This window comes from Mus caroli, unplaced genomic scaffold, assembly GCF_978045245.1.
Source record: "Mus caroli unplaced genomic scaffold, Mus_caroli_1 scaffold_4, whole genome shotgun sequence".
Classification (NCBI taxonomy): Eukaryota; Metazoa; Chordata; class Mammalia; order Rodentia; family Muridae; genus Mus; species Mus caroli.
This window is the reverse complement of record NW_028227259.1, coordinates 46920314-46945216: the sequence shown is the minus strand read 5'-3', so window position 1 is coordinate 46945216 and position 24903 is coordinate 46920314. Positions and strand designations below refer to the sequence as shown.

The window sequence follows — 24903 nt, the reverse complement described above, 5'->3', positions numbered from 1 at the left end:
AGTTACAGTCGAGGACTGTTCTGAGGATATTGGAAGATGATGGCCACCCTAATTTCATCACAAAGATCCTTTCACTCCCCCATCCTCCCAGCTGCTTGAGATTGTGAGTTCATCCATAGTGGGAACAAGAGTCTACTGACTGGCTCCCAACTTCCTAACTCCTAGGAAGTAGCTCCCATCTAAGTCAGGTCAAAATGATGCAGGGAGATCAGTTTGTCCTGGAGAAGAACGACAGTTCCTCAAATCAAAGAGGACCTGAGAAAGCCAACTGAACAGCCCCAGGATCCAGGGCTACTGGAAGTTAGTGTTATGTCTGAAGAAGACACCCACAGCTCTGGGTTTGAAGAAGCCTCGTGACTATTGCTCTGTGTACTGTGTCATGGAGACAAATAAATAGACATCACTCATTAGAGAGACGGGAAGATCAACATTTGTCCAATGTTCACCTCCCCAAATTACATCTGATTTTAAGAATCTCACAATGAACCCACCTCATAGTAGGAGACTCCAAGACTACCAATAAAGTTCAAAATATGCTACTATTAATAGAGCTGGAACTTAAGAGTGGGGGCTAAATGCCTGGACCTTTGTCAGCTGATTAATCATTCCTTTGTAAGCACTGTTTTTACTTTCGCTGCTGTAACATCAATCTACAGTCCGCTGGCTAAAGGCCAAGCTGGCCTTCACCTTGGCACAGGACCATATTCTGTGACTCAGTGCTTCTTGTCCATTTATTAGTGCTGCAGACTTCCTATAATTCAGTCTAAAAATGGCATCCTGTGGAAAACACTGCATTTGTGATTGAGCCCCAGTAAAGAGGCACTCGAGTGTATGTATGTCCCTAAAGAGAACACGGTGAAGTCCTAAACCCATCATCTGTCATGTGCCTTCAAAACCTTAATTCCTATCACAATATTAAACTAAGAGAAAAAAATGGAAGGAAAGAGAGAAAGGTAAAGAAAAATGCCAATTCCTGACCCACCCCTCCACTAAGGAAAAAAAAAAACTCTCAGTTCAAAAAAAGGAATCTCTATTTTTAATATTCAAGACAATGGTGGTGAGGGAGATTGAAACCACAGAAAAAGGCTTTTATTAGAGGCTTTATTTCCAAATGGAACTCAGTTGCATTCATCGCAGGTCTTGTTCTCCATTTGCTCATTAGTTTGAACGACAAAGTCTCCGTGAAAATCTACGGATATGGGTGCTTCCTCATCTGATACCTTGCAGCGTCCTCTCCTGAGTGTTTTTAGAGAAAAATCGTTTTGATTGTAGGCGCTCCTAAACCACGTCCCTGATTTGAAAGTGTCTGTTCCTCTGCTCAGCTCCGCCAGCCCTCAACTATGGGTGACGATTCTCTAAACCTATGATTGATTTGGGACTCAGAAGAACTTGAAGGAGACAAATGATGTTTGGGAAGCAGAGGAGGCTGCCAAGGACACAGGTGAAGAGTGACAAGGGATGTGTTTCATAATCACAATGAAGACCAGCAAGGGCGATATGATCTCACACTGGAAAGATGTGACTGGTGCGTGCAGCTGGCTTACCAAAGTCAGGAGCTGACGCAGAACTCCCGAGGAAAACATGGTTTGCCTTCCAGAGGAATTAAGGGAAAGGAAATATCACTCTCCAGCTTCATATCGATAGCAACGAGGGGCTGGGAAATTGCTGTTTCCTAAGCTGTTTCCGAAAGATACAGTTGTGAGCTGGGGGTTACAGGGAGGTAACAGAAACCGGAATGGCCCAAAGCTGCCCTAAGAAGACAGGGCTTGGCCACCTGCTTCTCAGTCAGCTTGAAAGAGATAACCACTTGCCGGCAGCAGAGGGGAGTGGAAAGAGAACAGGAACTTTGGGATAACCCATTTGTTCCATGGGTTTTTAGTGAGCACCTGCTGTTTGCTGAGCGCTTTTCTGCCTGTTGACCAAAGGAGCTAAGCACACACTGATCCCATGATGACTGGTTAGTTAGTACTCTGGGGACAAAGTACTTCACACCTCTAAAAACAAAACAGAGAAACGGGGGGAGGGGGCCTGGGGGAGGGGCACAGATCCAGATCTATAACCATTGTCATGAAGATAGCATGAGATAATGTATGGATGTAGATAGAATAAGATCCTGTATGAATGGAGAATCACCTCCATCTCTCTGAGCCTGATTACTTTCATCTTAAGAACAGACAGTAAGGCCTATCTCCCAGAGCCCTCCCATTGTTTATTTGAATGGAAAGGTGAATCCAGCCTGCCCAACCTTACATACACCAAAATAGTAGCTGGCAGTTTCGGGAGTCCTTCTGTTAGCACACACAAACAAAATTGAGTAAAGTCAAGATTTAAGAGCATCTTGCTGGGGAGAAATGGGAACAGTCATTTAAAGGATACCTGGACCTTCAAAGCAAGGCTTTATCATGCAGATAACCCCAGAAGAAAACGAGATATGAGAATATTTCTTCTGTTTTTGGATGAATCAAAACTTTTTCAGCTATAACTGAACAGGTTCTTGTTAGGCCTTAGGCCACTTGGTTCTGCTTCTGGTCGCAAGGGGCACTGAGGAGGAGCTGGCACCTTGCGTGCCTTGGGAGGTTTCCTCTGCACCTGTAGGCAAATGTCACTGATGGCACCAAGTTCCAAAGGCACAGGAGAGGAACTTGCTACAAGCCGTTCCTAAAAGCTAAGGACAAGGCCATAGACCACATCCTCACAAAAGTGAATGTCTGATTTGAAGAAAGAAAACCTTTACCACATTCCCCAGAGCAGTGGCGAGGGAAAGACGTAGAGTAAGAGGAGACATGACCACAATGCCATGGCTGACACTCACTGAGCATGGTGAAAACAGGCTGTCTCCCAAATCCCTTGTGCTCTGTTCTTACCACTTAATAGGATTGGGCATGTTTGGGCTTTGAGATTCATGTAATGACTGGAATCTGATCACCTATGGTTTCAGGTTTTAAAATGATTTGGGATTCTGAGACTCCCTCCAAATACAGAAGCCTAGAAAGAGGGAATAGCTGAGGCATTATCACACCCTTCTAGCTAGAAAGCACCTGAAACACCTCTAAATCGCTATCTCCACCTAATATACTCACTTCCTGGTCCTTCTCGGAGTAGGGTTTGGGACCAAGAAGCTATGTTTTCTATTATAGCATCAACGAATTCAATGCCAGGAGTTGACTTTGTTAGATAGGTGTCAACCATAAAGCCACGTGTGGATCAAGACACCCCAGTAATATTGGACTTGTAATATTGTAATATTGGCTGGCTTGAATAGGAAATATTTTCAATATTACCTATAGATCTTCTATAATGGTCCCAGTGAACTTGATGCCCCGAGCAAGAGAAAGGCTGAGACAACATGGAGAAGTACAGGACTAGAAGGTCTCCCAAGGGGAGCAGAAGGGAGACAGAGAAGAAGAGAACACATCTGTAGTTCCTCCTGAGGCCTCATAATACTCTGGGGTGGGTGGGGAACTCTGCCCACAAAGGATGCATGTTTCCAAATGACAGCAGGGAAGAAAGATGAAGACGGGGCTTGCCCGGCTCTAACTTCCTCCTTCTGAGGATGAAGGACTGTGGCCTTGCTGTTCCTGTGCCCTGATCCCAACAGTTTTGTTACTGGGGTATCTAGAGATAAGAGTCAGAGAGGAGGGCTATAATGGAGGCTCAAAGTAAAGTTCAAGCATGAGGCCTTGACGCCAATTCCTAGAGCACACATTAGAAAGGTCAGGTGTGATAACGTGCACTTGCCATCCAAGAACTTGGGAAGTAGAGGCCTTGCTGGACAGCCAACCTGACTGGATAGGAGTAATCTATGCTCAGGGAAAGATCCTGTCTCAAAAAAAAAAAAAAACCAAAGTGACTAGCAACTGAGCAGGACACCTGGGATGGACCTCTGGCCTCTATGTACAAGCACGTACATGCACACACATACACACACACATGAGCACACACACACAGAGTCAGGAAGAAGTCATCCATTTTCCCTTTGCTCCCTTTCCCCTCCCTTCTTTCCACACTGCTTTGGCTTTGTCGTTTTATTTTGCTTTGTTTTTGTTTGTTTGTTTGTTTTACTGGCCTTCTATGTGCCAATTTCCAATGATATAAGGCTGATCAACTGTCCTTGCCACTGGGACCCTAGCACCATTGGGAAAGCATCTATTCAACACATTATAATACAGGGCAATAGAGATCCATTCATCAAAAGGACATCAGCAATAAGGGGGAACTAATTTGATCTCCTTGAAAGTTATGTAACTATAGTACCAGTTTTCGTGGGTGCACATTGATGGAGCAACCAGGAGCAATCCAGATGCTGAGTGTCAAATTATTGAGAAATTGCTCCTTTGCTATGTCAGCACAGCATATAGCTGGAAGGCTGTTACTTGATGTAAATCCCAGAGAAGGTTCGGCTAACAGTGCAAAGGTAGCCGCACTCTGGGCATCAGTACCAAGAAAACAAACCCTACATCTCACCAGCAACTGCCCAGAGAGTCCTTCTAAACAGTAGCCTTGGGGATGCCAGTCCAAGCCCCAGAACACAAAGCTGCTTTGGCTGGTCTTCTGGGTATTAGCACTGGGGAAGGAGGTAGGCATAAGCATTCTGTGAGCTTTTACAACTGTTCACACAAGATAGCCATGTTCCTTGGAAACTGTCACCAACAGCTCCCAAAGACAATTCCCAATTCCCTTCCTTGCAGTATTAAGATTATAAGGGCTCATTTATAAATGTTAGTGTTTAATGCTCTGCCATTGCAAACATGCAGTCTCTGAGCTCCCTGGGAAATACACCCACATGCTAAGAAAGAAGCCTCTGTTTACTAAGGGAGCGGCAGAGGGATACTACTGGGGGATACTACTGGTCTCCATGCTGTGACCAACGGCTCCCTGGAGGGGTTAGGCTTCCCTGCTCAGAGATTGAAACAGCCAATATTTGTCTTTTAGGATGTCTGATGCTTTTGTTTCATTAAAAACATTCAAATGCTAATTGGTGATGTTTCTCATGTGATGGAAGGAAACCACCCCAGCAGTCATCACGTTTCCGTTAAGCATTCATTTCTGTGAAAGTCTGCAGCATCATTTGTATTCCTCACCTCTTCTTTGAGACAGAAACTATGGCCTTGTTTGTCCTGACCCCTGCTCATCTGCCCACTGCACCTCCAGCCAGTCCCTCCCTTGGAACTGCTAGAAACCACAGTGTGGCAGTTTCCCACGTCAGGTTTGCTCTGGCGTTCAGAAATGTAACCTTTGGCCATTGATCTCTTCCACCAAGTTTCCGGACCACCTCATTTACCCGTATGTTTCCACTTGCACACCGATTCTTTCTGATGGTCCTTCCACATACCTTCGTCCTTTTAGAATATGTGGTGGTCTCAGTTCCTCTTCTATCACTGTGATGCAACACCATGGCCAAAGCATCTTACAAAGGAAGAGTTGATGTGGGCTAGTGGTTTCAGAGGGTTGAACTCCATCATGGCAGCAGGCAGCAGGAATAGGGACTGGAGCAGAAGCTGAAATCTCACACATTGACCAGAAAGCACAGAACAAAAAAAGACTACTGGGAAAGGCAGGTGTCTTTGAAATCTCAAAGTCAACCACTAATGAAGTACTTCCACCAACAAGGCCACACCTCCTACACTTCCCAAGTAGCACACTAGCAACTGGGGCCCGAGTGTTTAAATGTCCAAGACTATGGGGAACATTTGTCACTCAAGTCACCACAGAAGCCCACTTGGAAATGGTACTTATCATCTGTGTGTCTTTCTAACACAGTGTTTCTTAATCTTCCTAATGCTGCTACCCTTTAATACCCTTGTGTTGTGCTGACCCCCAAGCATGAAATTATTTCATTGCTACTTCATCAATGTTACTTTTCTACTGTAATACATCTTAATGTAAATATCTGATTTGTAGGATATCTGATATGCAACCCCCCAATGAGGTCTTCACCCAGAGGTTTAAAACCCCAGCTCTAACATGAAGCCTACTAAATGATGGCTGTTGCCCGTGGTCCACATCATGTCCCTAGTAATCTTCCTTGTTCCATTTTCTGAGCACACAGAGAACCATGAGGAGCCCATGAGATGTGTTCTGGGCTTAGATCAAGGTACTTTAGTTGTGAAGTGGATGGTGTGGATCTAGGCTTTTTTGATGGTGAACCCTTTGTTGTTCTTTTACATTGTGTCATAATCATGGACAAGCATTGGTTCATTACCCTCAATGAAAAGATTGCTTAGTGGTCAAAGATATGAAAGAAAAACCTCATTAAGGATGAGGACACAGGCCAGCGACCTAATATTTTACAGTATAGTGAGTGACACTATGTCAGTTCAACACTGCCATAGTGCCATGTGCCATCATATCCAGGCTGGCTGGTGGTGTGGCTGTGAAGGTATTTTGTAAATATGCTTCATCTATGGTCACTTAACTTTCTGTAAAGCAGGTTACCCTCTCTTAGGCGAATGAACCTCATTCATTGAAAGCTTCCCAAACACGAACACATCCTTCCTTGAGACCACATTCACACATCCATACATCCTGGTTCTGTTTCTCTTTCAAACCCTAATTCTGTTACAATCCACGAGTGAGTGTCTGCCAGAGTAAACTTATCATTTATTTTCAGACTCCTAGTTCAACAGCAGCCACAGCAATTGATCAAAAAAAAAAAAAAAAAAACCTGCTTAATCGTGCCTGAAAGTCTTGCATGCCCATGTAGACACAGATAACACTGCATGGAAGTCTGTTGATGGTAGAGCTGGAGCTTCTTTTCCTTTTGGAAACATCTAGATACCATACAGAGAACCCAGATTCTGGTAAAGGATGTAGAAAACACCAGAATATACTGCATAGAGGGCGAAGATTATAGGCATCCATTCTACCATTAAAATCTAACTTTCAGGTTGTGTGTGTGTGTGTCTGTGTGTGTTCATGTAAATATAAACAGGCATATGTATAAATATATATTTATATGTAAAGCCATAAAAATCATGGAAAGCACTTTCCATATGCTAACACTTGGTTAAGTAGATTGTTGCTTGTTTTACCAAACTAGTTGGTGAGGTACAAGTGCTGTATTGGCTTTGACAGTGGGAAACCACAACACCAAGAGATTTAGGAATTATTCATGGTTACCTATTTATTAGGTGCTAGAATTCAAAGCCAAGGCAATGTGTTAGCATACCATATGCATGGAGCCCCATTCACCCCAACATCATCCTTTAATCTTTTATATATTGCTAAATATCTTCTAAACCATATTTGTTAAGCAGCATCCATGCAGAAAAAAATCAAAATCCATAGTGGGCAATTTACTAGAGAGATTTCAAATGGACAGTTAACAATAATAATACTAGCCTGGACAAGCAACCAGAGGAAGATGAGACAGCACTAAGACTGCTAGTGTCACTCTTGGGCTACAGGCCCAAAGGCAAGTAATACTTGTCAGGCTACCAAATAGAGGGTATATATGTCATGGACCTGGGTGCTGAAAGCTGCTGCAGAAGTGACCTGTACTTCAAACAGAATGAGAAACACACACTTATTTAAATACAGACAGACAGACAGACAGACAGTCCTTCAAATTTTCATGTCCACCTGGAACTTTAGAACATGATTCTGAAAACAGAAGCTTTGCAGTTGTAATTAAAGGATCACAACATAAAATGTTGCTGGATTTCAGGTGTGCCCTCAACCCAATGACTTATGTCCTTCTTACAAGAGGAGATGATGTAATCGCATACTGGAAAAAGACATATGGAGAGGGAGGCAGACACTGGGATGATAAAGTGACAAGACAGGAACACCAAACATGCTGGAGGCATCAACATCCTGAAAGCATCTTCTTCATCAGCATCCAGAAGAGCATGGTCCTGCTTACAGCTTGCCTCCAGGCTTCTAGCCCCCAGACCTGAGAGAATTCTCTGCATAACTCAGACCTAAAGTTCCATGAACATACCTCACTTTGGTCTCCAATAGACCAATCCTTACCTGAAGTCAGTTAGCAAATAGCATGCAGGATCTATCCCCTTGTTGCTGATGCAGAGCTAGAAGACAGAACACTAAATGCAGTAGGAAGGCAACCTGCACACTGTGGAGGGTTTGTCTACGCCAAAAAAAAATTCTGCAGATAAATTATAATCATGTGAGGGGGGGAAATGGTAACCTTGAGTCTCCTTCCCATCCCCCACCCCTAATGCTCCATGGGTCTAAAGAGATGCAGTGTCTCTAGAGGCTGCCTTAGCTCAGCAAAGCAGCCAGGACACACCTCCTCTGGGTGAATTGGAGACTCCATCAGGAGCTTGTGTGGTCAAATGGAAGCAGCTTCCAAAGTGAGATCAAAGAGTAGATATTAAAATATTTGGTCTGGTAGATGTGAGGGCAAAAAAATATACTGGTCCCTTTAAGAGCAGAATGGCAGCTGCTGTCTATCAAGCAACCACTACTACTATCTTTCTCTCCTTAATAGCAGTGGCCCCCAATCTGAAGGACCCATTGGATAAGATAACGTGCTTGAATAATCAATTTAAAAAACAATTGAAAAAAGGCAAAGGCTCTCCTGGTTGAAGCTTCAGATAAAAAGGGGGATATTTTGAATTTGACAACCAATCTGCCTTTAATCCTATCAGGAAATAAACTCGAGTCATAATCTGATGTTTGGAATTGCATAGACTTGGAAGGCAGTTATTTCCTCTGCTGGCTTGTTTTTCCTCTCTGGGCAGAGAAGGTGTGGTAATGATCATCTGCTCGTCTGCTATGGGTGGGCAACTGTGTGCTTTCTCTCAGCTTTGTTTTGCCTCTTTTTTTTGTAATTCCATACATTATCTTCTTCTGATACCTTATTTAGTAATGCATTGCCCAATTAGGAGCAATTTGTTGAAGAATATTCCTTAATGACTCTCCACACCTTCTTACTAGATCTACGTAGTCTCAGTTTCGTGGGAGGAATGAGTTGGTAGGGATAAGAATTGGGGTTTGTGGATTTCAACCTTCTATATCTATTGCAGAGTTCTCCACAGGGACGATTTTCAGACCTTGGCTAGTAAAATGTCAACTGCCTGATTATCACCTCTTGGGGTTTATTCACAGGGACCCTCAACGTACCAGAGAGACCCTGTGATTAGCTCCACAGAGTAGCTCACCAGCCCCAAGGGTATCGTTCTTCTGCCTCAAAGGGGATATGCAAAGAGAATTCTTCAAAACACCAATGTCCATCTTTTGAGTACTGGTCTTGTGTCTAGCTCTGCAGCAAGAGCTTGCCCTGACTCTTTCACGCTGTTTTCTGTGAGCATCATTTATTCCCATTTGCAAATGAGCAAATTAGATTCAAATTGCCTAACATACTTGGGAAAGAAGAGACAGTTAGCAAATGACAGATGTGAGGGATCTGACCCAGAAGAACCTAAGTCTAAGGCCTGAAATACATAGCTATGCCACATGCAAGGAGCTAGACAGAGGTGGAGAAAGACCTTGGACTCTATTTCTTACCAGCATTTAAGCCATTTGTGTCCTGTTCCCACTGGTAAATCGAGCACCAGTTAAGAGTTAATAGTGCAGTGATGGAGCCAGACAAATACAACCAAATCTTTCCCCTGGTCAGCTACCTTTTTACCTTAGCTTCATTGGAATAGTCACAGCCTTCGTTATTCGCTCTGGACGACTTACCAGCTCTGAATTTCCTCACCTGTAAAAGTGGGCCAAGAGGTGATCAAGGTTAATAATAAAATTAGCATGTGAAGGTACACACTCGAGGAAGAGACTTAGAGCAGGCACTCTGTGGCTATTTCTAAGTTATAACTCAACAAATATTTGAGTATGCCTATTACTGTGTTAAATGAAAAGAAAAGTAAAACATGCCCTGCCACAGAGAAGGGCGTGAACAAGTCTATGAGAAATTCCCAGTGCCAATGTAAATGCTAGGATTATAGAGATTAATAATAAGAGTCACAGAGGCAAATGAGACCCTTGCAGTGGAGATTCCTGATACAGGTGAGATTTGAGTTGGACCTTCAACAATATTAAAAGTTCAGAATGACATGAGTCGAGTGCAGTTTTCAAAGCAGAGCTAGGCTCAACAACAAACCCCTACTGGTCCACAGCAGTGATAGGGAAAGGGATGTCTTCATCACAAATCAACTGCGTCACTAGATGCCTTGTCTAGTTCATCTGACTTTTTTTGTTTCTAAAAACAAATCTTTGTCAATGAAAGAAGCAGTGAATTGAGTGGCTGTCTGCTTCTGCTCCTACACTGCCATGAGGGCATGACGAGTCATTTTCTTTCTGCCTTCTTAGACTAGCAGTGTTTGGAATAAGAGTCAACATACATTCCAGAAGGGCAAGATAACAAGTGGCTTTGGATTTGTGCATCATAGGAATTTGGTCCACCTGCTCATCTTTGTTAGTGTACACAGAAGGGGGTTTTGGAAGACAAGATGGCCAGATCTGGCACATAGAACATTGATTCTCAATATCCTGGTTTGATGGCTGGATGGAAGAGAGGACGGGATATAAATAAGGGGGAAGGCCTAAGCAGAGATGTGAGCAAGGTGTCCACCTGAATCCTTGCAAAGTCCTGGATATTAAAAGTAGATAAGAGCTAGGGAGCTGGCTCAGTGGGTAACTCCCTTGCCATAGAAATGGAAAGACTGGAGTATGAATCCCTAGAATGCACATAGAAGTGCTCAATGTGGGGCCAGTGAGATAGGTCAATGATGGATAAATTGCTTCCAACCAAGCCTAATCACCCAGAACATAGATAATAAAAGGATAGAACCAACAACAAGTTATCTTCTGACCTCAACACAAGTACAGTGGCTCACAACACATAGACACACTAGTTAGTTAGTTAGTTAGTTAGTTAGTTAGTTAGTTGAAAGTCTAATGTTCTTATGTTGAAACGCGGGGAAGGGGCAAGCTCATAAATCAGCTGACATGGCATACTCAACAACCAATAACAGAGAGATCATGCTTCAAACAAAAATGTAAGGTGAGGACCTATATCTGAGGTTGTCCTCTGTCACATCAACCCCAGAGAGAATACACCTGCACTCACTCATAGATAGACAGATAGACAGACAGACAGACACACACACACACACACACACCATATACATACATAGCCCAAAAGTAGATGTTAAAAAGAAGTGTAGATGATTCACAATGAGGTGTTATTCAAAAAGGATAGAATTTGATTGTTGGTGGCAGATGAGGACAGCCGCATGCCGACTTCAGGATACCAGCTTTATTGTAGCTCAAGGCTAACACGGACAAGTGCCGCTTATTCGTTCAACTCTGTAGATGAACTGCAGCAGATGAGCCTGTATGTGCAGCTGAAGGTAATCAGAGTCCTCCTCCGAGAGAACTATCAGATGAAAGGGAAACAAAGAGAGGTAGCGTGCTGTCCACATTTGCTAGGCTCTCTGTTAATATGAAATTGCAGAAATCTTGAGAATTACCCAAGCCTCCCTGCCCAGTCAGCCCACACATATGCATTTGGGTCAAGCATTCTGCGCCGAAGAGGCAATCAGTCATTTATTGGATGGATAGATTGATCACTTCTAAGCCCACGGGACTGTGCCTGATTTGTCTGCTACTGACAAATGACTCCTTGCTGTTAATCTGGCTTCACTATCTGACCCATCCATCCATGCATCCATTCATTCAGCAAATCCCCCTTGTCAGGATCACAGGAAGTCAGACTAGAATCGTGAAGCGCAAGCCTAGCCTACACTCTCATTAAATCTGCACAGTGGCACCTTTTGAGGATAAGACCTGACCTTCCCAAGGGACCTAACTGGCCTGGGCAGCCACACATGTTGAAATGTTTCATATTCAGGTGTAGTCAGGGCACAGGCTCCTCTTGGGCCTTGATGACCCTACCCTTTCCACAGCTACCTGGATACCAGGTGATATTCTACAGTACCACAAAAGGAGACAAAATTAAACTACAAACCGCCGTACATGCTGCTGCAGAGGTTGCAGATGCTCCCGGCATACAGATTGTCACCTTTCTTTTCATGCACTGGGAACTTGGTGGCAGGCACAACTTTGCTATAAAATTGTTCTTCCAAGTCAATGGACTTGTATTATTATGATGTTGTGTGTGTGTGTGTACACTTGCAGTATAGAAAAAACAAGCCATTGAGGACTGGCTCACAGTTATTATAAGAAAAAAGGAATGTTTACCTAGAGTCATATGAGACTGTGGTGGCTTGAACAACTTCCTAACCAGATTCTCAAGAGATTCTGAGACATCAGAAAGAGCAAGGATCGCCGCTCCAAAAGTTGGTTGGGTCCAACAGAAACCTACTTCCCTAATCTTCTTCCTGATTTTCTGTTGTAACAGTTGCAAGGCTTTGCTGTTTCCAGATTATGATGCCTAGCTGCTCAGGAGACCAGCTCTTATCTGAGTTAGTTCTGCCACCTACAGCACACAGCCCAGCAAAGCCAGCATCAGCTCCACAGACAGGATGACTCATTTGCATACATGAATAAAGGGGTGGGGCTGCCTCTCCAGCCAGGGACCTCTCCAATGTTAAAAATGACTGTGAAGATTCTTGATTAGCATGCAAAGATGCAATCTCCTTTGGGATGGCTTACAATGATAGAAAGATATTTTCATATTAAAATGGAAGAAAGAGATTGTAAGTATTAGCTTCTGAAAAAGAAATAGCTCCCAATATCCAGAAAGGAGAGGCAATACTAAACACACACGCGCGCGCGCGCACACACACACACACACACACACACACAAAACAAAAAGAAAAACAAAACAAAACATGAGTTCAAAGTTCTTGTGGTAAGTGTGGCCCCCCCAATCCATACCCTGCTTAATGTTGGTCACCCTTTCTGGGTCCAAGCAGGTCAGTTTTGTCATCCAGCCTGTCATGTAATGAAAAATAGTTTTGTCAAAAGAAGGTGATTTCCTGAGACACTTGAACTGTGAACCCAGGGTAGATTTCTTAATCTGTTTAAATCATTCCTAAGGGGACAATATGTTCTTGGAGGGCAGAAGGGCATTCTCATATTTTGTGTCTCCAACAAAAGCCTAAGTCCTGAAAGCTGAGTGAATGTGTGTTGGTGTCAAGAAATGAGGTTGTGGTGTTCACTGTGTGTGTTGGGCTTCCTAACAATCATGTCCTAATACTCGCCGCACCGAGTGCTTGCGTGTGACACACTTTACCTCAAATTCTCTCCATACAAGGTGGGTGGGTATCCGCTTTCCAGATGAAATTGAAAACCCAGTGCTATCCAGCTGCATGTCCAAGGAAACACACCTGATGACAGTCACACTCCATCCTGAGACTCCCCAGCTGGTCCCAGTCACCTGTGTCTTTTACAGTCATCAGGATTGCATGTAGAACAAACAGAAATGAACTGAAGAAAATAAGAGCTTTTGTGCGTGCTCTCTCTCTCTCTCTCTCTCTCTGTCCTGCAAGTGTGTGTGTGTGTGTGTGTGTGTGTGTGTGTGTGTGTGTGTGTGTTCAAAAAAAATGTTTCCCAGTCACTGGAATTTCTGAAAGCTTTTCTTGCCATAATCATGACTGCAAACATCTCTGAGCTTCAGTGTGATCTGTCTCTGCCCCGTGGGGTGATTGGCTCTCAGGTCTGCCAGTAGAGACCATGGCGACACTGTCCACAGCATGCGCTCTGTGTATCCTTTGAGTCCTGGGAAAGGTTCCTTATAGGGAAATGCCCACACATACAGCCCTCGCCACATTGAAACACAGAATTAACTGCAAGAGAATTCTGTCCTGTTTGTTGATTTCTCCTTACTGGCATTTTAGATTTCAAAGGGGACATAAAATAAATATGAAGGTCCTATAGATTGAAGAGCTAGCCAGCGATTGCAGGTTGTATTGCAGGATCTACAATGTTGGATTCCCAAGGGCCAAGGAGGAAGCCTGTCTCACTTCTGTGCTGGACGTGTATGTGTGTTACTCAGCCTTCAAAATCTTCCTTCTTCCAACAAAACTAAAAGAAGTTTACAAAAGACCCTTACTTAGGGTTAATGAATTTCACAAATCTGTCATTAACCAGTAAAGTCTTTCTAGGTAACATTCATTGTGATCCTTCTTAGATCTGGGGAGGGAACTTGGGAAGGAAGAGGAAGTGAGAAAAAAACCAGACTGAAACTGGAAACATGACAGAGTAGTGTTTTCCACTGGAACATCCGTATTCTGTGAAGCAGAGGACCTGAAACTCCCATGGGAAATTATAGAGCCATATGAAGGTATGAGGGTTTTAAATGTGGATTAAAGGCAACATGTGCACAGTCCGTGAGAAGGGGCTGAGCACCCAAGTCTGTGTTTTCAGTAGTCAGACCTAATGGACACTCCTTAGACTACCTTTTGAGTCTTGGAAAGGTCTTATAAGCATTACTCCTTAAATGCATCTATTCACTGGGACACGGAGGCATTCCAAGGCACTATGACATCATGGAAAAGAGCCTTGGAAGCAGAGGACCGTGAAGGCTACATAAGTCTGTGAAGCAGAAAGTTCTAATTGCAAGAGGAACAGCACACTGCAGTTTACACAGGGAGACGTGTGGGGCATCCTTCTCTATGCCTTCAAGGACGGGGCAGGCATTAGCCATAAGGAGAAGATAACAAGCATCAAACAGAAAGTATCTAAGGGAGATGATGAAGGTAAGGGCTGATGTAAAGGAAAAGGAACAGTACGGAAGTCAAACAGAAGCTAAAACTTAGGGACTGCACACATGTCTCTCCTAAGGCAACCACACATTTTACAGGGGCAGGCACATGCCAACATTCGCATCACTGTCGCCCTCGTGTGTGATGGGTGGCTTGTTCCAAGTTGTAGACTTTGTCCTCGTAGGTATTCTGACATGTGTGCACCCAAAGGAATCCAGAAAAGTCTAAGGTCACCCTAAATAATTTTGTGCTTTCATTTAATTCGATCTTTGTCATTAGACATCTTGAACCAAAGTAAAATTTAAAAGGCTATACAAAGGAGATGACAAGGTGCCTACTGGTAGAATCTACAGATATGTACCACTTACATGAACTACATGGGTAAAATAAAACTAAAAATGAGCACATGAATAAAATGTGTAGAGTGCTCATCACCTGCCTTTATGAGAATCAGCAGCAAGAAGCATCACCTCGTTCTGCAAAGTTTAAAAGATGCATTTCCCCACCAGATGACCTGTGTAAACCAGCACTGAAACTCACAGCAAGAGGTTAGACAAACAAGAACCGCAGCCTGGAGCCAGAGCAGAAATCAGAGCAGTAAGCTCCGAAGAAGACAGCTTTCCCTAACCAGGGAAAGGCCTCTGAATTCATTACAGGGTTGTCTGTATTCAACAACAAGTCTGTACAGGAAAGTGTGTGTGTGTGTGTGTCTGTGTATGTGTGTGTGTGTGTCTGTGTGTATGTCTGTGTGTGTATCCCTGTGTGTGTGTGTGTGTGTGTGTGTAAATCACATTTGGCTGTAATACCATGTAATAAATGATACTACCTTAAGTGGGCATAATCAAATACGGGTAATATTTCTTTCCCTTCAAACATACATAGAGAAAATCAAAACCAGGAAAGAAAGGGGGGGGGAACCAAACCCTTAAGCTGTCTAATGGATTCCAGCTGTTAGAATTATTATTGTAATTAATATGATCAAGTAGCAGAACTCCGGTGACTTTGAATTCCTTGCAGTTGTGTGTAATACTGGAGCCAATGCAGGAACTGATGTCGAGACACAAAACCTACAACCTCAGTCCCCGAGACTGCCTGAAGACCTGTCTGTTTCAGAAGTGGCAGCGAATGGTGGCCCCGCCAGGTATGCCCTTGTTCCTCACTGTTTTCATAAATATGCTCTCAGAGGTTCTGGGGATGAAGGGCCATCAAAAGGAAGATGACGATTCATTTGTCAGGAAAGGTTGGTAGCTAGGAGTATTCCAGTCATGCTTTGGGACATAGGTGTGTAGAGCTTTCTAAAGATACATTTATTATATGTATATGGGTGTGCCTGCATGATACTACATTGGATATATCTTAACACAGAACGAAGAGACAACAAGTACATTAATAATCCTCACCACACATTGCCGTGAATTCCCACTTTCTCAGAAAATAGTTGTCCCATTATTCAAGTCCAAAGTATTTTCACTATCTCTGAGCAGACCTTTCTTGAAGAAGTCTAGTTTCCTTCATTTTCAAGTTATACCATACAGAGACATCCTAAGACTATTTGTTAATTAGTAGCACTTATTAAAGACCAAAGTCCAAACCACTTAGTGTTTCTAAACAGCTGGGAAGCTCCAATCTCACCAAGGCTGTGACAACCATGACTGTCAAGGCAGGCTGCCATGTGACATGAACATAGTAGGGAGAATGTTAACCACAGCTTTGCCAAACCTTGTACCTTCTGAGGTGCCTATGGATCCTTGTTTCCTTTGTTACAAAGAGAAGTAGACCAGTTCCCAACTTTTCTACTGGTAAAACTATTCTGAATTCAATTATGAAAGTGGTACCTGTAGCTTGCTTCTGAGGCACTATTAGTGAATTACAGATATGTAATTAGGCAGAACAATTAAATAAAAATCGTGTCATAGCTACGAGCAGAAGAAAAGAGTTTCACACATTTTGTGCTGGGAATAAGTCAACCATTTTCTTTTATTGTTATTTTTAGGTTACACAAAACGAGGACGTTTTCAATAGTTCTCTTTTCAGTGGGTAATGAGAACGTCGTTAGAGGGACAGTATGCGGAGGGTTGCCTCAGACTCTATCCCTAGAGCCCATCCCTTTTCCCTCTTCCCCATTACAGCAGAACCCACACGGCAACCGACAACCAAAAGGAGAAAACGAAAAAACTCCACAAGCAGCACGTCCAATAGCAGTGCCGGGAACACGACCAACAGCGCCGGCAGCAAGAAGAAGACCCCAGCGGCGAGCCTGAGCCTGGCCACTCAGGTACCTGTAAGTCTCACTTTGCTTTTAGGCCTGAAGCCTCACCTTTCCTCTTCACCCAACTCAGGGGGGGCTGGGATTTCTCTCTGAATGAAAAGGATAGGTTCTGGGTAGTTTGGAGCTGGGAGGAGGAGGTGCGGTAAGGAAAGGGTAGGATGAGCCAAGAGGGAAGAACCCTGCCATGGTAACGTCCCCTGCAAACGAAGAATTAGGAGGGCATGTTAAGAGTCCGTGCTGTGGTGGGACCTGAATTAAAAAGCCATCAGAGTCACTGACAGGAGATATGGCACTCAAGGTTTAATTAAAGCATCACTTAGCAGCATGCCTCGTGGCATATTAAGGCCTCTCAGCGGCAGCCTTGGAGACCCAATATGCCCCTGGAAACTGGTCTCCTGAGCTCTGGCCCCATACTGTAATTTGCTGAGGTCTTCCCAGCATGGGCCTCCCCTCTTATTTAAGAGCCAGGTAATTAGCTTGCAGCCACTAGAAGTATAGCTCTATAAACTTTTGTCTGATACATCATTAGTCCATGAAGAGCCAGCCTCTGGTTTGATACCACTTCTTTTTACCCTTGACCTCTTGCTTTTATTTCTGGACCTAGACAAAGGCTACATGGGGGTAAGGGGGAGGAGCATGCTGTATGTTTAAAAAATGAGTGTTGAAGGTAGTGTCTGAAGAGAGTAGACTGCACGGCCTTCTTCACCAATGGTTGATTCTTTTCAAACTGAACCATGGCCTTTTCTGCTTCCAAATTCTCACTGCAGTGTTAAACTGTCACTTTCAAATACTTCTGTCCTTACAAACACCTGCTGTCACCACCTGCCATGATTCCTTGTGGCTCCTCTGCCCATGCTCATGATTGTCACCAGGCATTTGACTCTGTTGAATCCTGACCTTTTCTTGACATTATGACTTCTAGACACTATGACTTTGGAGGTACACCTCTCCCCTACTCTGTCTTCCTTGCCCTTTCCACCCTCTATCTCTTGTCCTCGCCAACCTCTTTCTGATCCTACTTCACCTCTGTCCTCAAGAGTAAACTTTATCTGGAAACTCCCCACTTGCCAATGTGCCTCTCTAATCTGCCCTTCAGCCCATTTCTTATTGGTCAGTCTCTTTAGACTAAAGAAACCCAGTGCTCAAGGGTTCCCTGAGTCTATGGAATTCTTCCTGTCTTCCACGAATTGGGGCATGGTTTCCATCTTCACTGTATTAGAGAGACAGGGATAGTACAAATAATAGCCACCAGACATAAAGGGGGTCATTTAAATTCTGAGACTGCTAGGAATTATTATCCTCACATAATGCAACAAGTTTCTAAGCAGTCCTATTTTCTGAAAAGACCTTTGTACTCGTCATATTTGATGGTCAGAGAGGAAAGTCAGCAGAGAGTATCTGATGTCAGCATTTATTTATTAAGGCACCAAAGAATTGTGTCCCTGCTTAAGCAAGAATGTGACTGGAGAATGGGAAAAGTGGCCCAGTCTAAAACAAATAAACAGAAAATATCCATACAAGTAGCCCATGTATTCCTCTAGCCCTGGGTTTTGTTAGGTTCCTCGACCAAACAAGGAAAATGGATGTCAGAGAATTCTGGAACCAGGGTATTACTCAAAAGTATGGATACTGAAGGAATTTAGGTCAGTTCCACTAGCTTTCTCTAAGCTCCTACTATATGCAATGCTATGAAAAGCACTAGCAATTCTGAGATTTAAAATTCTTTTAAAAACAAGGCCAGGAGGCTTTGTCATTAAGGAGCTCACTGACTAACTTGGGCATGACTGAGAAGTTTCCTCTTTGATGCCAGATTCACAGAGCATCATGTTGAGAAGAATTCTTGACAGGTAGTGTTTGTGGGGCATCCATTAGTGATGTCTGCCAAGGGTTTAAAAGTTGAGAGTAAAAGAGTACCTCATGTATTTTGGCACTTCTGGTCTGGGTGGAGTTATTTCAATTTTAACAAACCTAGGTTTTCTATTCCATGATCCTGCTTTCCTCTAAGCCAACAAGAGCTTTTGAGTAGAGGATTGCTGCATTGGGAAAATTTGCATGAGTGTGGATTTTATGTGACCAAGGCACCACTAAATAGAAAGATGAATGTCACTGTACCAAGCATCTTAAGGTATTTAAATTAAATAGAACTTGCAGATGACCAAGAGAAGCAAGGAAGAGAAGCAATCTATGAAAATGTTCATATTCTTAAGTGTCTTCAAGTTCAATGGAATTTAATAGTGACCACAGGTTTTTAACCATATTTTACTGAATCAGCATCATCTTGTTTGAATAGAAATGATCTGCAGGCATCAGATGCCTGCCCAATGACCATAGCCCTGGCCTGCATAGATTCTGCAACAACAGTGTATGTGTGCATACATGTGTATGTGAGCCTCTGTGTGTGTGTGTGTGTGTGTGTGTGTGTGTGTGTGTGTGTGTGGCCAGGACTAGGGTTTAATCCTTGGATTCTGCTTCTCACTTCATGAGCAGGGGCTAGGAGCCATCCCGAACTGCAGCCTCAACCCTGGGAGGGATGGAGACCTGTGTCATTCAACAGCAGTGACCCCTTCTGGCCAATTTAAGGAGAAGCATTGAGGGGCCCTGAAAGGAGTCACTTCCAGTCCTCCTCAGAGGTTGGTGGTCCTTGCACGGGGGATTAGTGAGAAGGTGTGAAGTGGGAAAAGGTACCTCGAAGCTCCCAGCTCAGGAGCAGAGGTCAACCTCATGGGAAGCAAGGGTATGTGGGCTACTCTCAGATGCATTCCCTTGCCCCTAAGTGGGTCACAAAGGATGGAGATGGGAAGAAAATTCACTCCCACACTTAACTGGGATTTCCAGGACATGGGGGTGGGGATTTGCATTTCACATCCCCTGGCTAGCAGCAGCCGGACTATACAACACATCTCTACTTAATTTTCCTGAAGGTAACAAATAGAGATAGTCAGAGCAGAGCATCCCTGCCCTTTTGTAAAGGTATGAAAGAAACCAAATAGAAATGTTCATATAACTCTGTAAGTGGCCTCAAGTATTGACATGCACATAAAGTTTAAAGTTCTTAGGGTTCTTATAGCTAGGCCCCTATCAATCAACTAATTCATGTGTGTGTGGTTATACACACACGCACACACAGAGAGAGAATTATGCTTCTAATTAAAATACTTTTAAAATAGCCAATAAAGCCAATATAGATAGCATCTCTCATAAACTTAGAAAAGATGCCTGGGCATCTTTTCCAGCAAATGCTAGTGTGGGGGTGTGGCAGAGCTGTCCTCCACACATCACAAGCCTCCACCAGAGCCCCACTAGAGTGATGCAAACCACTACATGCCTATTGTTTTTCTTGCATGAATGTTGTTTTCTAATGCAGAGAACACATCTGCAGTGCTGGGGACTTTCCTTCTCAAGTCACTACTTGAGTTTGACTACTTGTGACATCTCTCCTCTGCTTTTCAAATCACCCTTCACTTCTTTACCCTCTTTCAGCTTCTCCCAATGGCCTTGGAATCACAGTACTAACACAGACCCACATGGTTTGTTTGATGGCCTGCTCCTGCCAGCTGACACTCAATGCATGTTCCCCCAAAGCCTCCCTAGCCAAGCACATCCCTTAACCGAATGCTGTGTGCAGCCAATCTTTCTTTCCCTACTCTTTCTACCTCCTTCTGTTCTTCACCACAAGTAAAGCCTTTTAATTGCCTGTACCTAAGTGACACTTTTTATCCTCAAACTCCAGTGAGTGAGATGATGGCCTCTCGGCAAACTGAATAATGTTCACAAGTCTGTGTGGTGTCTACAGTCCATCTAAAATCACGTGGTCCCTCTTCCCCCTCAGAAAGACAGTCTATTTTGCATCTCATCGTAAGAGTCCTCGCAAGGATTCTTACATGTCAGTGTCATTTCTGGTTCTTCATTGCCTAGTAAGCACTTTCTTGGAAGCATTAGTTCAGTATCTGGCCCGTACCGTTTACTGCTGAGTTAGTGAAGCTCACATATCATACATTTACTCCATCTGGGCCATTTCTTCTTAAAACCAATTTTACCAGTTCATGAGAAGGACTAGTCAGAAAATATAGTGTGGAAACCTGTTTATCATCTCATCCAAATAAAGAAGGGGGCAGGGAAAGACTAATTGAAACAAAGTTTTTCCTCCCAGAATAGACCAGGTGGGAATTAATACAGGGTTTGTTCAATGGACTCCTTCAGAGTTCTAGGTTGTATTTAATTAGTATCCATGTTGCTCTCTTCTCCAGACAGTAGAAAAAGCTCCCCAGGGTTTTAAAAAATGTCCAGTGGTCAAACATTTTACTGGAATAGGTCCCTGTGAAGGGCTGCACACCTACCCCTCCTATGCAGCTGGGCTAGCAAGCCTTTTTTTTCCCCCCTGCTTCCTAAATGGTTGCTGAGAACAATTCACCCACTTCAGGCCCTGAGCTACTCGGAAGAATCTATCTGACAGATAGCCTGCCCCACACCTGGGTCATCCCAATATAATCCTCCCTTTGAACAGAGAAGCTGGAATTCTATCTTGGGTGTCTATCCCTACCCCGACTCTGGGCCTGGGCTTTTCCAGCTGTGGCTTCTACTGGAGCTCCCGGCTACAGTAGGTGGCTTTCTTGTTTGCATGGAAGGACAATTTGTATTTAAAAGAGTGATTACTTGGATTCTTCTTGCTTGGCCCCACCCCTGATGACTACCAGCTCCGTTGGAGTAATTATAATTAGCTTGCTCTTCATCTTTCTTTTATGGTACCAGCTGGATGGCCTGGTTCTCTTTACTGCCCAGATTGGTAGCAGGGTTGGCTGTGTAGAGATAGGTGACAGGCACCATGAAATAACAGATGGTAAATTCAGGGCTTGTTGGCAATCAGCAGGTTTTTGCTAATGACTTAATTAGCTATGCAAATTGTCAAATCAGTGTGAACATTGTTTTTATCGAAAACTTTACCTAAATTAATTACCATAATTAAGTAGCAGAATGTCAAAGATATTGGCTGCATAAAAGGACCTGGCAGAGTAGAGAAGAGAGGGGTTCTGTCTTCAATTAAAGTGTATATCATCCTGGGGACAGAGTAAATATTATTTGGAATGAGTTGTGTGGGTATTGCAGAATGGTACCTTAACTACCCGCCTGTAAGCTATCTGCAAGTTGACAGGGCCACTCACAAACCCTCACTGGAGGTGGCAATTTTTGGAAGTATTGCCAAAAATGGTTCCATAGCCCTCTCAAAAGTGCCCCGGGTCAGCAATTTCAAAGCGTGGATTTTTTTTTTTAATTTTGAAAAATCCATTTTTTTATTTCTGCAGATTGCTAGCATTGCTCGTTCTCCGGTGTCAGGCTGCGCACTAAGGACATAAACTCGCGTGGTTGTTACACATCAGGAGGCGATGTTTATTTCCTGTAGAAATCCAATATGCGTCTCGGCCCCCCCGACATTGAGACTTGACCCTGTTGTGCAGCGCACAGAGTGTGTCTGTCCTAGGTCCCCCAAGCTCCTCCCACTGTTGTTTTAAGCTGAGCTTCTCTCCCCTAAGGTTTCCCTGTAATAATGTCAGCTGCTGTTCACAGGATGTGATGGTGGTAGGAGAGCCAACTCTGATGGGAGGTGAGTTTGGGGACGAGGACGAAAGGCTAATCACTAGATTAGAAAACACGCAGTATGATGCGGCCAACGGCATGGACGACGAAGAAGACTTCAACAATTCACCTGCCCTGGGGAACAACAGCCCGTGGAACAGTAAACCTCCCGCCACGCAAGAGACCAAATCAGAAAACCCCCCACCCCAGGCTTCCCAGTAAGATGGGCTACTGACACCTGATTCCGCTGTCCATAGGCCCGTGGGGTAGAATTCCATTCGCAAATCTCTACTATCAGGAGAGAAAAGAGATGAAATTTAAAACACACAAGCAAAACGTTTCCATGTAAACATCTATTTCTAAACATAATGACCTGATTTTCTTTCTTGCAATTTTTTCCCCCTTTTTAATTGAGAGGATCGTTCGAATGAGCCTCTGTGGCCTCTCCTTGGAGGCCTTCACAAGAAGTATAGACACTGTCCCTGACGGTAATTAGAAGAAGCAGAGGCTCACGCATCTCCTGGCACGGTCTTATCTCCCTCGTGTGTTGAACTTCCTGTCCATGCACCCTACGAAGGCCATGCTGTCCAAACGTGCTCAGGACCTCAGTAACGTGCCGACCCCCAACTACAGATGACTTTTTAATATTGTAAAATATTTTCTGCTTTTTTGACTTGCATTTGAGAGTTTCTTGTTTCAGTAAAAAAAGAAAAGAAAAGAAAAATATCCGTTTTGGAAAAATAACTTAAATGTCCCTCCCCCGCCGCCTCCAATTTCCATTGGTTTCCATGTGGCAAGATCCCTGAGAAAACACAGCTAGGTGACTTTCTGACAAGCTGAAGCTAATTCATTCTTGAATCTGAGTTGTTTCAATTTAGGCCAAGTACTAAAACAAGGAATCATCAAAGATCTATGGGTAGATTTTATTATGTACACAAAGACAAATGGACCCTGAGAAATGTATGCATTTGTAAACTTGCCATGGGTCCGAATATTTTCAAGCCATGTAATCCATTAATTTTGTGGGAAGCTTAATAAATCAGAAGCTTTTTATTTCTTCTTATTTTAATTGTATCTTAGTTGACTGAATTTGGTGAAGCTTTTTTTTTAATGCTATATTTCCTGTGTAATATTTTGTAAATCCTTCACCTGTTTCTTTTATGGGGACTTTTCTTTTGGGGCAAGTTCAGTGTATTTATGTGAAACTTTATAAGAGAACTAATTTTTCCATTTGCATATTAATATGTTCCTCTATACATGTAAAGACACAGTGGCTCCGTGTGTCATCAAACAGCTGTATTTTATGTATGCTTTACTGGTAAGTGTGCCAATAATAAACTGTGTTAATGACCAAAGTAAGTGAATCTGGCTGTTGGTGTGAGTACCTGTGAATCCATCTGCTCACAGTGATAAGAAATATCAAGACTGGACTTAATATCCTGACTCTAAATGGAATGATAATACCCGTGGGAAGCAGGCTCACTGCCCACCAACTTCTCTGAGACAGAATACACTCACAGGTAGAAAGTCACATAAAAGGGGGCAGGAGAGCTGGCCCTGCCCCTTATGAGCTATGGCAATGGGAAGCTAGCTGGGGCAGTGCTAGATAGCAGGCAGGCTGGCCAGCTCAGCTACCAGCCAGGCCCAGATCCAGAACTTTGAGTTGCCTACCCTAACATCTACGCCATCTGTAAACTGCTAGAGCACTTGAAAGGGCCAGCTCTACAGAACAAAAACTGCAGGAACTCCATGACACAGGGGAACAACAGAACATCTGAGAGGAGACCTGGTGCTGATTCAATATTGATAGTGTAGCAGAAGCCAGAGGTCTCCAAGCAGACTAATGACTCATTGCAGTGAACATTTGCAAGTAAAGTTGGTTGGACAAAAGGGTATATTGTGTGACACATTGTGACAAAGAAACTACAACTGCCATAATATGATGGGTTTTGTTTTGTTTACATTTAATTTTAATTTTCTTTGGGAGTGGGGGGAGGTTGCAAGTGGCAGAGGGCAGATACAAAGGGATGGAGAGATGCATAAGATTGGGTTCATGATGGGAAATTCATAAAGAGTTAACAAAAAGGTTTTTTAAAGATGGTATTTCTAAGGTTCTTTTGACAATCAACAATTTCCTAGCTCTAATAATGTGTATATTACTTAATAAAGATGACAGTGAAAAAATGGATTGCTTACCCTCAAAATGACAGCCTAAGACTCATGCCAACTGATCTTCTTAGGCTCAGGAATGCTGCCTGGGGCAGGCAGGGTATTGACCGTTCATGCCTCTGTTGAATCCTGAAAAGCACACTCCTGGTCTACATCCTGTGTCACTGGAACACTTGTGCCAAAGTGCAGATGGGTATCTTTATCTGTTTTGTCTGGCTATAACAAAATACAACAACCTGTATGACTTATAAATAGAAG

The 24903-nt window shown here is 43.4% G+C and overlaps 1 protein-coding gene across 7 annotated transcripts in view; it reads left to right on the top strand.

Annotated features, from left to right (window-relative positions):
• The window catches only part of Ldb2 (LIM domain binding 2), a 347148-nt gene extending 323263 nt beyond the window's left edge, over positions 1-23885 (top strand). The window contains exons 6-9 of one of the 7 annotated variants that reach the window (XM_021162311.3): positions 15654-15777; positions 16766-16911; positions 19393-19535; positions 22468-22648. In XM_021162311.3, the coding sequence (XP_021017970.1) occupies positions 15654-15777; positions 16766-16911; positions 19393-19497 (375 nt within the window). In that variant the 3' untranslated portion in view covers positions 19498-19535; positions 22468-22648. The other 6 variants (XM_021162310.3, XM_021162308.3, XM_029477483.2 and 3 more) reach the window with 6 other exon arrangements.
• Positions 23886-24903: the final 1018 nt, after the last annotated feature.